Consider the following 16,595-nt stretch of genomic DNA (forward strand, 5'->3'; position numbering starts at 1 on the left):
CGATTGTGAGGATTTTTAATTAAAAGACTGTAAGTAGATCAAATGGCCTAAAATTGAGAAAAAAACCCACACAAACAGAAGGACTGATCGCGAGTTTCGTCTGATATCTGATCACAACTGCATCACTATTAAAAAGAAAAAAAAAATCTTACCACGCGGAAACTTCCCCAAAAAACTCATATGTTGCCACAAAGGAATGTAACCGTTTTAACGGTGAGGAAAGAATTTCAATATGTAGAACACCACCTCTCTTCTACTAAACACCATCTTTACCTTACAGAAACACAGGTGTCTGATGCAACTGACAGCAGCCATTTTAAGCTCCCTTCTTTTTATAGTACGGAGGAGGTAACCTAGTGGATAAGGTGGTTAGCGTGGAATCAGGCAGACGACCACGCTAAGTTCGAATCCCGCCTAGATAGTTTGCCATTTGTCGAGTGGTTTAAAGTTACCTATATGTCACCATGATACCCAGATTCTAAGTGGTTACAATAAAAGAGCGCTTGGGTGGTGATATGGGCCCTAACATGGGTACCACTATAAATAAAATTGCCTGCGCCACTAATAGGTGGAAGCTAAACAGCGCTTCCAAAACTCTTCAAGTTACCTATATGTGCTATAGGTCGGGACATATAAAAAAAAATAAATGAATAAAAAAATTCGTTACAAATATGGATGCTACGTCGGAAGGATGAGGTAGTAAACATCTACCGAAACGATGACTTACTCCCAACGATGTCTAATAGCACTAGTTCTGTTCTGGACCAGTTCTGGTCTGCCTATTCTGGTTTCAATCAGTTCAGCTTACCATCATTGCTAGTTTTGATCTCCTTTCCTTTTGTGTCTCACAACTCAGGGGAGCAGTCAGAGCCTGCCCTCTAAAGACAACTCTCCTACTTCACACAAAACTACATGCACCTGTTACACACACACCTTTCATTTAAAATAAAAGATGGCGACTCCAAATCCAGCCTCAGCGGCCCCTTCTGGGGAGGGCATCATAAATGTCACCATGTCGGACTGCTCTCTCTGTATCGACCCAAAATGTCTTGACGCCTCCCTCAACTTTTTCTTCATTAATTTTCCTAACATTAGCAATCTTAAATTTAATTTTCAATCAGTAGAAAATTATCTTAAACATCTGACCGTCAGTATGGCTTCCGTCAAGGTCGCTCTACTGGTGATCTTTTGGCGTTCCTTACTGAGTCTTGGTCACCCTCTTTTAGATTGGTTTCGCACCCATCGTCTTCCTGATTCTGTCCCTTGTCTGTCAATATTGCGGGACTCGTGTTCGCATGCATATGTCACTAGACCTAGTCTCCCTAAACATTTTGGCCTTCGAATCGCAAATCTCATGGCGGACTTATCTATCGACCCCACTCCTGTCTACTCTTTCCGGCTCCCACGAGTTGGTTATTGTGTTACGGCCCGCCCGTAACATACTCCACTACCATCACCTCCTCCGCTTGTTACCTCGTTCGCCACCTCTCCGCCTCCCCTTCCATGTCACCGTCTCGTGAACCTTCCACGCCACCGTCTCATGAACCCTCCACGTCACCGTTTCATGAAGCCCCGCTACTGTCCAGAAGTTGGATTCACGCGGCCCCATTCGACTCAACCAGAAGTGTTGAGCCAGCTCTTAGCTTTCTGGAATGCAAGTTGAGATCCAAGCCTCAACCAGTGAACACAACGCCTCCTCAACCATCACCCAGCACTTCACCACTGCGACACCGCATAAGTATCACTTCCCCTCGTCCGTGTTTTCCACATTGCCTCCCTATAGGATTAGGATTATTGTTAGATATTAAGTTGGCATTTATTGTTGTATTTATTACTGTGTTATATGTATATGTGTATGTCATTTTCCTGTGTTTCATGTTATATATCTGTGTTTCATGTTTCTTGTTATATATGTGTCAATTTCATTATGGGTTATTAAAATAGCTTTTTAAAGTGACCCCCTTTTACATTTCCTCACCAGTTGAACCTGCAGTGTTTTTTTTTTATTGTTATTGTTCACCTGCTCCCCGATGCCAATCTTACCAGTTTAACCGGTGAACGTAACAATTGGCAGCTTCCTGTTGTCTCATTATGCCCTCCTACCATGGAGGGTAAGAAGGATTTTCCACCAGCTCTGTCCCACACACGGGTTTTAGAACACTTTTCTACCCATTCTGGTGACATCCCTATTTTTTACTGATGGTTCCAAATCCGACGCAGGCGTTGGGTTTAGTGTGGTTTTCCCCTCTTTTTATCGGTCTGGCAGCATTCCTTCAGTGGCATCCATCTTTACTGCGGAGCTGTCTGCCATAGTCCTTGCTTTACAGATAATTTTTACTCTCCCGGTTTCGTCTTTTACAATTTTTAGTGACTGTCGCAGTGCTCTTACTGCTCTCTCTTCCACTATCTCCCTTAACCCATTGGTTTTATCAGCCCTGGAGTAGCTATATCTGCTTACCAAAAGAGGATATCGTGTTGGGTTCTGTTGGGTCCCTGGTCACGTAGGTGTTCCCGGGAATGAACAGGCAGATCGCCTGGCTAAAGAGACAGCAAGTCGCGCTCCCTCTCCTGCCCCTGTTCCGTTTCGAGATGTTTCTCATTTTATTCATGTGGCGGTTGCAGCAATTTGGCAGAGGAGATGGCTAGCGGGGATCGCAACCTCGAAAATGGGAGAGATCATTACTTCCACTATCCTTCAGTGGACATACACCCATGTCCGGGATCGTCGTGCACAGACTTTATTGGCGCGACTGCGTATAGGTCACACGTACCTTACAAATAAGTACCTGTTGACCAAAGACCCTTAACCTTACTTTGATGACTACCTGGTGCCACTTACGGTTCGGCACCTGCTTGTCGAGTGCCCCAGTTTGACTGACTTAAGACACCGCTACCTCTACCAGTGTCGCGGTAGAGATAGCGGTGTCTATTATATCTCAAAGATCCTTGGACCAGAGTGCCTGGCCCGGGGCCATGACGTTTTTAGGTTTTTAGGAGAAGCTGGCCTTCTCTCAAAGCTGTGAATTTTATTTTATTTTATTGTTTTATTTACTTTAATCGTATCTTTAGATAGTTTTAGTTTTGGTTTTTTATTGCTTTTATTCGTTTTTTTTTATTGCTTTTAGTTCGTTTTTTTATTTACGATATCTTCAACATATTGTAGTGGCGCCAGATGACCGTAGATATTGCAGCGCCTTACGCAAAATCCATCCATTCATCCCTCTTTTAGAGATTTCGGTGAAACTTTTGCGTTAAGCATATCTAAAGTTTTGATAGAGTCTGGTACAAAGCTTTGATTTCAAAACTGTCATACTACGGTTTCTATCCTTCTCTCTGCAACTTTATCTCAAATTTCCTTTCCGACCATTCTATTGCAGCCGTGGTAGCCGGCCACTGTTCTTCTCCTAAATATATTAACAGTGGTGTTCCTCAGGGTTCTGTCCTATCACCCACTCTCTTTCCATTATTCATTAATGACCTTCTTAACCAAACTTCTTGCCCTATCCACTTCTACGTTGATGATACCTCCCTAAATCTTTCCAAATCCTTCCAGAGGCGACTAACCATTAAGGAAGTCAACAGAACACGCAGGGACACCACAGAACGCCTGACTTCTGATCTCTCTAAGATTTCTGATTGAGGTAGAGAAACTTATTAGTTTTCAATGCCTCAAAAACTCATTTTCTCCATCTATCAACTCGACACAACCTTCCATAAAACTATCCCCTCTTCTTCAATGACACTCAACTGTTTCCCTCTTCAACACTGAATTTCCTTGGTTATTCCTTTACCCATAATCTTAACTGGAAACTTCACATTTCATCTCTTGCTAAAACACTTTCTATGAACATCGGCGTTTTGAGGCGTCTCCGCCAGTTTTTTTCGCCCCTCCAACAACTAACTCTGTACAAGGGCCTTATCCGTCCTTGTATGGAGTACTCTTCGCATGTTTGGGGGGCTCTACTCATACAGTCTAATGAGATAAGAGTGAAATGAAAAGCTTTTCGTCTACTCTCAGTTCAGATTATGAGTAAAGGACAGACCGACGATATTCAGTGTGCGGAAGAGGGAGACAGTTGAGTGTCATTGAAGAAGAGGGGATAATTGTCTGGAAGGTTGCATCGAGTTGATAGATGGAGGAATTGAATTTTCAGCTTCCAGCCATTAGTGGCGCAGGCAATTTTATTTATAGTGATACCCATATTAGGGCTAATATCACCGCCCAAGCGCATCTTTGGTGTAATCACCTAGAACCTGGGATCATGGTGACATGTAGGTAACTTTAAACCACTCAACAAATGACAAAGTTTCAAGGCGATATGTGGTGAGATTCGAGCCTAGGCAGGGACATCTGCCCGATCCCACGCTCACCACCTTATCCACTATGCCATCGCCTCCCTTTTTAAGGATAGATTCATAAACTTTAGCCAAGCAAGAGTTTAAAGCTACAGGATGGCAGTTTGAGGGATCTCTTTTTAGGAACACGATAAATGTAGGCAAACTTTCAGGAAGAAAGAAAGGTAGAAGTCGATACACATAGTTGAAAGAGTTTGGCAAGGGAAGGTGCAAGCACAGAAATGCAGTTTTTGAGAACAATAGGAGGGACCACATCAGTTTCACAAGCCTTCTGAGGATTTAAATCAGCGAGGGCATGGAAAACATCATTATGAAGAACTTTGATTGAAGGCATGAAATAGTCAGAGGAAGGAGGAGAGGGAGGGACAAGCCTAGAATGGTGGGTTACTAGCAAAGATTTGAGGGAAGAGTTGAGCTTTAGAGACAGAAGAGATGGCAGTGGTGCCATCAGGATGAATTAAAGGAGGGAAAGATGAAGGAGTAAAGTTATTGGAGATGTTTTTGGCCAGATACCAGAAGTCACGAGGGGAGTTAGAGTTTGAAAAACTTTGACATTTTCTGTTTATGAAGGAGTGTTTGGCAAATCAAAGAACAGAATTTCCATGATTCTGGGCAAGGTTTAGAAGGTTTAGGCTCAGAAAAACGAATTTGAAATGTACACCTCCATGCCAGACACTTAACACCTCCGTTATGCGTTCAAAACACACACACACACACACACACACACACACACACACACACACACACACACACACACACACACACACACACACACACACACACACACACACACACACACACACACACACATACACACACACACACATATAACAAAAACATAACATAAATAATAGGATAACAAAGGGCCACCAGGGCCCATCTAGGTTATCCTGTTTCAGTCGCACAGCGACCTCGTCATCAGTACTTAAAGATACACTTACAAGTACACAATACATTATATACTAATTCTAAATATTTGGCCCATTAACAGGGCTAAGTCCTACAGCGAAACCCTCTACAATCTGTGATCCCCATACATGGGGATCATGTCTTGTTTAACTATAGTAAATTTCTTATAAAAACTATCATGCAGTGCTATACACTAAAGAAATATTTTCTTATATCTAACCTGCAGCCTTGCTTTCTAATCTTCCTGCCATGATTTCTAGTCCTACTTCCCTCCTCTAAGGTAAAGAAAGATCTCACATCTATGTAGTTTGTATCTGAGAACATTTTAAATAACTCTATCATATCCCCTCTTATACATCTCCTCTCAAATGAAAACATGTTTAATTCCTTTAATCTATCTCTATACTCCAGGCGCTTTAATGCTGGTATCATCCTAGTTGCTCTTCTCTGAACTGCTTCTAACATGTTGATATCCTGCCTATAATGGGGTGACCAGGCCTGTATGCAATACTCTAAATGGGGCCTAACATAGGAATTATATAAGCTACGCACCACTTCCTTACTTTTATAACTAACATTTCTATTTATAAAACCCAGGATCCTATTTGCCCTATTTCTTGCTTCTAAACATTGCTTTGAAAATTTCATAGTCCTGTCTATCACTACTCCTAAATCCTTTCCTTCCTCTACTGCCTCTAGCCAACATCCCTCCATCTCATAGCTAAAGTTTGTGTTGTCTTTACCTAAATGCATAACCTGACACTTTTTAGAATTAAACTCCATCTGCCACCTGTCTGCCCATGCTATCAGCCTGTCCAGGTCTCGTTGTATTCTGTAATTGTCCTTTTCACCCTGTACTGCACATGCTATCTTAGTATCATCTGCAAACTTTGATACTTTGCTACTAATTCCTATATCTAAATCGTTAATGTACACCAAGAAAAGAAGAGGTCCTAGCACTGATCCTTGGGGTACCCCACTAACCACTTCCTTCCACTCAGACATTGCCCCATTTAATACTACTCTCTGTTTCCTATCAGAAAGCCATTCACTAATCCAATCAACTAACCTACCCCTATCCCATGTAGTCTCAATTTGTACACTAGCCTCCTATGCGGTACCTTATCAAACGCCTTGCTAAAATCTAGATATATAACATCTATGCTATTTCCATCATCTAACTCCTTGGTAATATATTCTAAGATATCGAGCAAATTTGTAAGACAGGACCTCCCTGATCTAAAGCCATGTTGGGTATCTCTAATTAATCTATTCTCATTTAAATGCTCCCAAATACTACCCTTAATGATTTTCTCTAGTATCTTACATACTATACTAGTTAAACTGATCGGTCTATAATTATTCGCATCATCCTTCCTACCTTTTTAAATATTGGAGTAACATTAGCTAACTTCCAGTCCTGAGGTATCTCAGCAAACCTAAGTGATCTTTCAAAGATTAACTTAAGTGCTTCAGAAATACTGTCTACACCCTCCCTAAGTACTCTGGCATGTAGCTCATCAGGACCACTAGCTTTCCTATCGTCTAGTTCAAGAATAAATTTCCTAATAATTCCCGGTTTTATATCAATATTTTCTAAAGCTCTTAAACTACTCGTCGCACTGTTTGTAACAGGATTTCCTATTCTTTCCTAGTAAATACTGAAGAAAATTGTTCATTCAATAATTCTACTATGTCTTCATTTTGATCCACTACTACACCATCTTTTCTGAGTGGTCCAATCCTATCCTTATTTCTTTTATCACTGACCTTGTAATAACTATATAATTTTTGGGATCTTTACTCCCAGCTCTAGCTAGTTTTATCTCTGCCTGCCTTTTACTTTTTTTATAACCTTACTCAAATCATCCCTGACCTGTCTGTACCTAATCAAATCTACATCTTCCCACTTTTCTGCAACTCTCTATATGCCCTCTTCTTCTCTCTGATCTGTCTACCTATCTCGTGAGTCCACCATAATGGCTTCCTGTTTCTCTGCCTTATATCTTTGTAAGGGATACACTGCATCACTATACCCTTTACTACAACCTTAAAATATCCCACATCTCCTGTGCAGTTTTATTTCCAAAACTATCTTCCCAGTTTACCTCTCCTAATAACTGACGTAACCTACCATAATTGCCTTTCTGATAGTTTGGGACTCTAGTCTTATTCACTATATTATCCCTACTGGAATTAATGATAAATCTAATTATATGATGGTCACTGTTTGCTAAAGTCTCTCCTACCTCAACTTCCTTTAAACAATGCTCAATATTTGTTAGTACTATGTCTAAAACCTTCCTCCCCCTAGTAGGTTTATCTACCATCTGCACTAAATAGTTATCCTGAAAACTTTCCATAAACTTATTTTCACTAGCATCTCCTACCATCCTCTCCCAGTTTACTGACTTAAGATTAAAATCCCTAAGATAATTGTCTGACTAGTACACCCCTATTTATCTCATCTACCATAAGGTTGTCTACATCTGCTGACTGGTTAGGTGGTCTATAAAAGCTCCTACTCTAATAACCTTACTTTTGTTTACTCTAACATCCAGCCATAAGGACTCTACTCTGTTATCTACCTTAATACCATTAACCTGACTGGAAATGAAGGATTTTTACATAAATAACTACTCCTCCACCTATCCTACCAATTCTCTGGTGTAAATACATAATGTATCCATCTACTTCATATTCTTTCCTATTTTCCTAAACTTTTCCTCATTTACCCATGCCTCTGTGACACATACAACATCTAAGTCCTCCTCAACTATATAACTAGATAACTCGTCCTTCTTGTTCCTAAGACTCCTGGCATTTACATAAAAACATTTAAGTCCTGCTACCTTCCTAGATGCTGTCTCCTTATTTGGAATCCTAATCTTATTCTCTCCTATTTGCACCTGGAAATCTTTCCTAATCTTTTCACTATCTCTGTTTATCCTATCTAATTTATGTCTAACATCTTTCTTCTGGAATGCATTTGCTACCTCACCCCTACACTCCATCCCAACTCCCCTCCAGACATCCACTCAGCACATCCACACCCTTCCTACTCAGATGCACACCATCCCTAGCATACAAATCCTTCGCCCATAGAACCTATCCCATACATCCACAAAGCTGACACCCACATCCTTACACATCCCTTTTACCCGATCATTCACACCAATGGCTCTAGACAACCATTCCTGCTAACATACACACGAGGCAAGATTCCTGACACTACACACCTCCTACCACTCTCCCTTATCTTGCCTAACATTTCCCGAAATCTTGCCACTAACTCCTCCGACCCACCTGCTCTGACATCGTTCCCACCTACGTGCAAAACTACTACACCCTCCTCTCCATCCCCCAACTCTCTTCTGCACCTCCTCACTCACTGCCTTCACACCTGCACCAGGCATACACACGTTCGTCCTCCTATCCCTGTCTTTCCCACAGAAAGTGCTATCTAAATACCTAACCTGAGAGTCACCCACCACACACACCTGAGGTGTGCTAGGCACAACCCTCCTCCTCCTCTCCTCTACCCCTTCTCTCTCCTTTCACTCACCACAACCACTTCATTCACTCCACTCTCACTCTCCCCTTCCCCCTCCAACAAACCGAACCTATTTTCACACTCAACAGGTTTAGTCCTATCCTCCCTAACTGCCTCCGCTTTCCTTCCCTCGCAACCTGCCATCTCTGCCCATCCTGACTACTATCTTTCCCAGTCTGGCTCGCCTGCTCCCTCTTCCCCACTCTGCTCTTCCCGACAGAGGGCCAAGCCACCCTGTCGCCCTCAGAAGGTCCAACCTTCGGCCTAACACTGATCTCCTGCCTAATTTTTTCCACTGCCTCCCCAAACCTCTTAACCTCCTCCTTCAACTCAAAGATGAGAACTTCGTTCGCACTTTTCCCCTCACTTAGCTTTCTCATTTCCTCTCGCAATTCTCGGTGCTCAAGAGAAAGAACTAAATTCTCGCTCTTGAGCCTACACACCATACACTCAGAAAAGTCAACGACATTCCTGTCATGCCCACACATCTTACACACAACAAACTCGCCCAATCCCACCTCAACACTCTCTTTCACGCACTCAATCACACTCTGATATACCTCACACACACAGACGCGCTCACAGACACGGAAGCACGCATGCATTCACACACACACACTCTTGACACTCTGAAAACCCTGGACTAGAAAAAACAATTACCATATGTGTATATCAGCAATAAAACAATCAGAAAATAGAACATAATACATATAAAAGATTGTGATTGGAGGAGTCCAACAGAGAAGGCATGGTAAAAGTATAACCAGAGGGATTATAAGCATACGAGTATGGAATTGTAAAAGTTACTCTTGATTATAGAGGATAGCGAAGTTAAAGATTAGTACACCATCTTTCCTAATAACTTTCGCCCAATTATCCCCCCCCTCATATTTGTTAATTTTTTTTCTTATCTTTCATTTCCTTTTCACCAGCACACTCACTCTTGTCCTTGAAAGCTGTGATAAGGAGCCTGAAGCCGTTGTCCTTGGGTCCCCACTGATCTGTGACGTACTTCAGGGTGACGAAATTGCTCTGTGTGTAAAGGGTGCCGACGTTCTGTAGCGTGCTCCGGCAAGACAGGTCCGCCTGTGGGTAAACAAGAGTGGTTTGAGGTGATCATGTTTGTGATGGATGATATGAGTATGGTTGCTGTAAAACAGAAAACTATAAGATTTAGGAAAGGCTGAATGGTGTAAGGAGAGTTTGGGTGATTTTACTTAGAAAGAAGATACTTGTGATTTAAGAACTGTGAGAGTGGTAAAGAAAGAAAAAAATAATTTAGGAGAAGGGATATATGTAGGTGAAAGATTTTTCGTGAGAGCGGAATGGAAAGATTCTTTATATTAGGTAAAAGAATGTAAGGAGAAATAACGATTAGCTGTAATACGGGGGTTTCTATAGGAAAACAATTATGAAACTTTTTAAATAAGTTTTGAAGCTTTATTTTAAACAAAATAGTAGCTGAAGCTGAGCTTAAAGGGCACTGATTATAATTTTAAATTGTTGTCACAAGAGTACAGATTCACCAAAACTTTTCAATAAATTTAATTAGAAAAAAGAAAAGAATAATGAATAAATAAACAAATAAACTGATTAAATAATATCTAGTGAACTTTCTCCCCACAATCACGTCGTTTTCGACTTACAGCCCAGTTCACCGGAGGAGAGTATATCTCTCACCACAAAATAAATACAAGAAAAAATTAATCCACTACTTCACACTGCCTCCCTACACTTCACTTGCACGGAGACACTACTCCATCACTTCGTAGTTCCTTGTTTTCTCAATAACAATCCCTTAACTTGGTCTGTGAGACTGAATACTCTCTCCCCCTTTTCTCTCTCAACACCACCGCTAACACAATAACATTTCACTTTTCCTAATTTCATTAAAAACTAACCTATCAAAACCACACACACGGAGAGGGTAGCCGTCGCTATCTGCTCGGAGTAGTAGTGGAGCCTGACTGAGTAAGCAATCTAATAATTAATATAAATAAGCACTATGCCATATAAAAGTTACGTTAATTTTTCAGGAGCAAAGTACGCGACTGACTGACCTGATCAGAGGAGAAGTGGAGCCAGACTGCATAAGAACGAATGTACTAGCCCGTTTCCTTCCCCTACCAAAATTATTGGCAGTCGTCACAATAAGAATGGCGCGGACATTATTATAAGTGATATGATTGTCATTACTATTGAGATTACATTAATGAAAGACACTTTTCCGAACAACTCAGTTCTCCTTCTGCCGACTAGATGGAAAAAATCGTGTTAGACTTCTGATTACGCAGAAATATAATTTCCTGTTTTTAATTTACGACTGGCTACCGTCTCTCTCTCTCTCTCTCTCTCTCTCTCTCTCTCTCTCTCTCTCTCTCTCTCTCTCTCTCTCCGTCAGAACGGTCAGCTTACCGTCTATCTGACTGTTTGTATGTCTGCGATAGCCAAGTGTGCGTTGTAGTTACATTTATAATATCAATAATTTATAATTTAATATTACTGTCCCCGGCACTACATGACGGTGTCAGTGGGCCTTTATGTTGACCGTTTTTGTTGTCCTTGACGAGTTTTCCCTTTTTACATACGAAAAAATATAACGGTCAGAAAGGACACATGAGATAATGCTACAAAGAAAGATTTAGGCTTGTTTTGAAACCAAAGCTTTGTGGTATACTAAAAGAGGATAAGTAAGATTCAGTAAGGAATGCCAAAAAGATCACTATACTCACCGCTCACCCTACGTAACCTCTGCCTCCGTCTTTCTTTCTCTCTTTTTGTTTCTATATAAATTTGTGTATTTCCGAATTTATTTCCGGAATTATTGTAACTTTTGTTCCACTTCATTCATCACTGATGTAAAAATCAAAGAGTGTGTTCTGTATAAAGGTTTCGTTTCTCCCAGTCGCAAACATGGCATATGGGCGGGAGAGGGCGACATTGCCGCTTCCTTTGCCACAACGTCAGTGAAAGAATTCAGGGCATTGCAGACACACGTACTCGCTATGGATCATTCCTCTGCTTCAAGCTCGCCATATGGCCAACTTCATTGCCAAGCTAAGATAATTATTTACAACTTCAATACATATTTCTTGGAAAGAGCAAACGGAGCACCCATACTGCCGATGATGTGTGGAGATGTGGCACCACTGTGGGTGACCCCATGGAGCCAGATCCAAGAGGCACGTTGTTGTCTACGTTGGTACAAATAGCCTCCCTACCAACCTTCCACTCGCATAGCAACCCTCGTCTAATGGTATCCACAAAGATTCGTTGCTGTTGGCGGTTAAAGGTTGGTAGCCTGCCTCATTGGCTGCCACAGATGATACGTCACAGGACAGAAAGCCAATCATAAGACAGCTTTATGTTATCCATACTCTGTAACTCTAAGGCTAAACCTAAAGGCAGTTTCACACCGTGTGTCCCTCCCTCTGACTATTTCATGTCTTCAACTAAAATTCTTCGTAATGATATTTTCCATGCCCTCGCTGGCCTAAACCCTCGGAAGGTTTATGGACCTGATGGGGTTCCTCTTATTGTTCTCAAAAAATATGCTTCCGTGCTTGCACCTTGCCTGGCCAAACTCTTTCAACAATGTCTATTGACTTCTCCCTTTCCTTCTTGCTGGACGTTTGCCTACATTCAGCGTGTTCCTGAAAAGGGTGACCGTTCTAATCCCTAAAACTACCGTGCAATAGCTTTAATCTCTTGTTTGTCTAAAGTTTTTTTTAATCTATCCTCAATAGGAAGATTCTAAAACATGTCACTTAACAAACAAATGTCAAAATCTTTCAAACTCAAACTCTCCTCGTGACTTCTGGCATCTAGCCAAAAACATCTCAAATAACTTCACTTCTTCATCTTTCCCTCCTTTATTTCATCCTGATGGTACCACTGCCATCTCTTCTGTCTCTAAAGCTGAACTCTTTTCTCAAACTTTTGTTCACAACTCCACCTTGGACGATTCTGGGCTTGTCCCTCCCTCTCCTCCTCCCTCTGACTATTTCATGTCTACAATCAAAATTCTTCGTAATGATGTTTTCCATGCCCTTGCTGGCCTAAACCCTCGGAAGGCTTATGGACCTGATGGGGTTCCTCCTATTGTTCTCAAAAACTGTGCTTCTGTGCTTGCACCTTGCCTGGCCAAACTCTTCCAACTTTGTCTATCGACTTCTACCTTTCCTTCCTGCTGGAAGTTCGCCTACATTCAGCCTGTTCCTAAAAGGGTGACCGTTCTAACCCCTCAAACTACCGTCCTATAGCTTTAATCTCTTGCTTGTCTAAAGTTTTTGAATCTATCCTGAATAGGAAGATTCTCAAACATCTGTCACTTCACAATCTTCTGTCTGATCGCCAGTATGGCTTCCGTCAAGGTCGCTCTACTGGTGATCTTCTGGCTTTCCTTACTGAGTCTTGGTCATCCTCTTTTAGAGATTTCGGTGAAACTTTTGCTGTTGCGTTAGACATATCAAAAGCTTTTGATAGAGTCTGGCATAAAGCTTTGATTTCAAAACTGCCCTCTTACGGCTTCTATCCTTCTCTCTGCAACTTTATCTCATGTTTCCTTTCCGACCGCTCTATTGCTGCTGTGGTAGACGGCTACTGTTCTTCTCCTAAACCTATTAATAGTGGTGTTCCTCAGGGTTCTGTCCTGTCACCCACTCTCTTTCTATTATTCATTAATGACCTTCTTAACCAAACTTCTTGCCCTATCCACTCCTACGCTGATGATACCACCCTACATCTTTCCACGTTCTTTCAGAGACGTCCAACATTTCAGGAAATTAACAGATCACGTGGGGACGCCACTGAACGCCTGACTTCCGATCTTTCTAAAATTTCCGATTGGGGCAGAGAAAATCTAGTAGTTTTCAATGCCTCAAAAACTCAATTCCTCCATCTATCAACTCGACACAACCTTCCAGACAACTATCCCCTCTTCTTCAATGACACTCAACTGTCTTCCTCTTCCACAATGAATATCCTCGGTCTGTCCTTTGCTCATAATCTTAACTGGAAACTTCACATCTCATCTCTTGCTAAAACAGCTTCTATGAAGTTAGGTGTTCTGAGGCGTCTCCGCCAGTTTTCTCGCCCTCCAACTGCTTACTCTGTATAAGGGCCTTATCCGTCCCTGTATGGAGTACTCTTCGCATGTTTGGGGGTTCCAGTCACACAGCTTTGCTTGATAGGGTGGAATCAGCTCTTCGTCTCATCAACTCCCCTCCTCTGACTAACTGTCTTCAGTCTCTTTCTCACCGCCGAAATGTTGCATCCCTTTCTATATTTTATCGCTATTTTCATGGTAACTGTTCTACTGATCTTGCTAACTGCATGCCTCCCCCTCCTCCTGCGGCCACGCTGCACAAGGCTTTCTTCTTCCTCTCATCCCTATTCTGTCCAACTCTCTAATGCAAGAGTTAACCAGTACGCTCAGTCATTCATCCCTTTCACTGGTAAACTCTGGAACTCCCTCCCTACATCTGTATTTCCAAATTCCTACAACTTGTCTTCTTTTAAGAGGGAGGTATCGAGCATTTGCTCCCTTAATTCTGGCTGACGGTTTTGACACTTTTTGTACTCTTTGGAGAGCCAGCGCTCAAGTGGGCTTTTTTTCTAACTTTCTCTTTTTTGCCCTTGGCTGGCCCTTTTCCCTACGTAAAAAAAAAAAAAAAAAACTATATCCCAAGTTTCCTTTCCATTCCTGAGGAACAGTCTGTTCCTCAGGGTTCTGTCCTGTCACTCACTCTCTTTCTTTACATTAATGATTTTCTTAACCAAACTTCTTGCTCTATCCACTCCTACGCTGATGATACCACCCTACATCTCTCCATCTCCTTTCAGAGACGACCAGCCTTCAAGAACTCAACAGATCACGCAGAAACGGCACAGAAAGCATGACTTCTGATCTTTCTAAGATTCTGATTGTGGCAGAGAAAACTCAGTAGTGTTCAATGCCTCAAAAACTCAATTCCTCCATCTATGAAGTCGACACAACCTTCTAGACAACTATCTCTTTTTCAATGACACTCAAGTGTCTCTTACACACTGAATATTCTTGGTCTGTCCTTTTCTCATAATCTTAACTGGAAACTTCACTTCTCATCCTTTGCTAAAACAGCTTCTCTGAAGTTTGAGGCGTCTCCGCCAGTTTTTCTCGCCCCTTCAACTGCTAACTCTGTACAAGTGCCTCATCCTGTACAAGTGCCTTATCCGTCCTTGTATGGAGTACGCTTCGAAGGTGGGGGGGGGGGACGGTTCCAATCACACAGTTGTATTAGATAGGGTGGAGTGAAAAGCTTTTTGTCTCATCAACTCCCCTCCTCTAACTCAGTGTTGTCCAAACATGTTCGCCTATTGTACCCTCTATTACCTTCTACTGTTACGTACCCCTTCCCTACCCACTATGGATGAACAAACTCAGTTTTTTTTTTTTTTAAGGATAATGCAAATAATAGGTATATTAATTGTGAAAACATTGCATTGTAGGAGTGCTGGTCAATAAATTATAATTTATTACACAAGTAAAAAGGATGATCTAATAACCAAAGGCTTGAAAATTACTTACACAACTTAATGTGAGATGTGAGATTGATGTTCACTGATGATTTTTTCCATCCTTGGCGGTATTGACTCTACTACTGTGATAAGGTTTTGTTTCAGGTTGACATTTAGTTTGTTTCTCTGTTTCGATTTTATAACGCTCAGTGCGGAGAAAGACGCCTCACAAAGATAGGTAGACCCAAAGGCAAAAGTTTTTCTAAAGCCATTTTTCGTAAGTCAGGGTATTCCTTCATCACACAGCTCCAGAAGTGAGTGACATTTGAGCTTTCAAATAACAGTTTTAGGCCATGGTCCGCATACACTTCTATCAGTGTTTCCTGGAAACAAATAAGAAGCTTCTCGTGTTCAGAAAAGAGGAATGGGTTTCTAATCCTATCAAGCTGTTCTGATCGTTCATATATGTCAGGAAAGTAAGACTTAAAAGCACTAAAAAGGCTGGTCAAATGTTCCACAATGACTGGTTTCACAGTACCTTTCTCATAATTGTTACTGGAAAAGTAGGCATCTGACAGAGGAAAGCACGTTAATTCTCCCCTTGAGCATGCTTGCTTCCACAGTTCTAATTTCTTTTGAAAACCAGCAACTTTGTCATACAGGTTGAGAATGTTTGTCTCCTTACCTTGAAGAGACAAATTTAACTCATTCAGTTTGCTGAATATGTCTGCAAGATATGCCAGTTGTGCAGGCCAAGTAGTGTTTTCAAAATATGTGGCAAAAAGAGACTCATGTTCTGTTAAGAAGGTAGCTGCCTCATCTCAAAACTCGAACAATCTGGTGAGTATTCTGCCACGCGACAGCCAGCGCACCTCTGTGTGCAGTAAACGCTGCGTGTGCTCTGACCCCATGCTTTCACACAATGAGTGAAACAGACAACTGTTTGATGGCCTTGACTTAATAAAGTTGATTACTTTGATGGCATCATTCAGAATTCCATGCAACTGTGAGCTCATTTTCTTTGATGCTAATGATTCTCTGTGAAAGATGCACTGAGTCCACTCCACATCAGGATTTTCCTTCTTAATCCTTGCCACTAGTCCCTTCACCTTCCTGGTCATGGATGCAGCAGCATCTGTACACACACTCATGCAAGATTTCCAGCTAAGCTCTTGTTCAGCGAAGAACTGATTAATGACATTGAAAATAGCCTCCCCTGTTGTGTAGTCTTCTATATTGTTCCTTTATATCATCTTCATCAAAATATCTCACAAAGGAG

The 16,595-nt window shown here is 41.6% G+C and overlaps 1 protein-coding gene across 2 annotated transcripts in view; it reads right to left on the bottom strand.

Moving 5' to 3' along the window:
* The window catches only part of LOC123512659, a 78,562-nt gene that overhangs the window by 24,618 nt on the left and 37,349 nt on the right, over nucleotides 1-16,595 (bottom strand). For both annotated transcript variants that reach the window (XM_045269138.1, XM_045269145.1), the window contains exon 3: nucleotides 9,760-9,904. In XM_045269138.1, the coding sequence (XP_045125073.1) occupies nucleotides 9,760-9,904 (145 nt within the window). The remainder of the gene's footprint in view (nucleotides 1-9,759; nucleotides 9,905-16,595) is intronic.

Source organism: Portunus trituberculatus, chromosome 4 (assembly GCF_017591435.1).
Source record: "Portunus trituberculatus isolate SZX2019 chromosome 4, ASM1759143v1, whole genome shotgun sequence".
NCBI lineage: Eukaryota > Metazoa > Arthropoda > Malacostraca > Decapoda > Portunidae > Portunus > Portunus trituberculatus.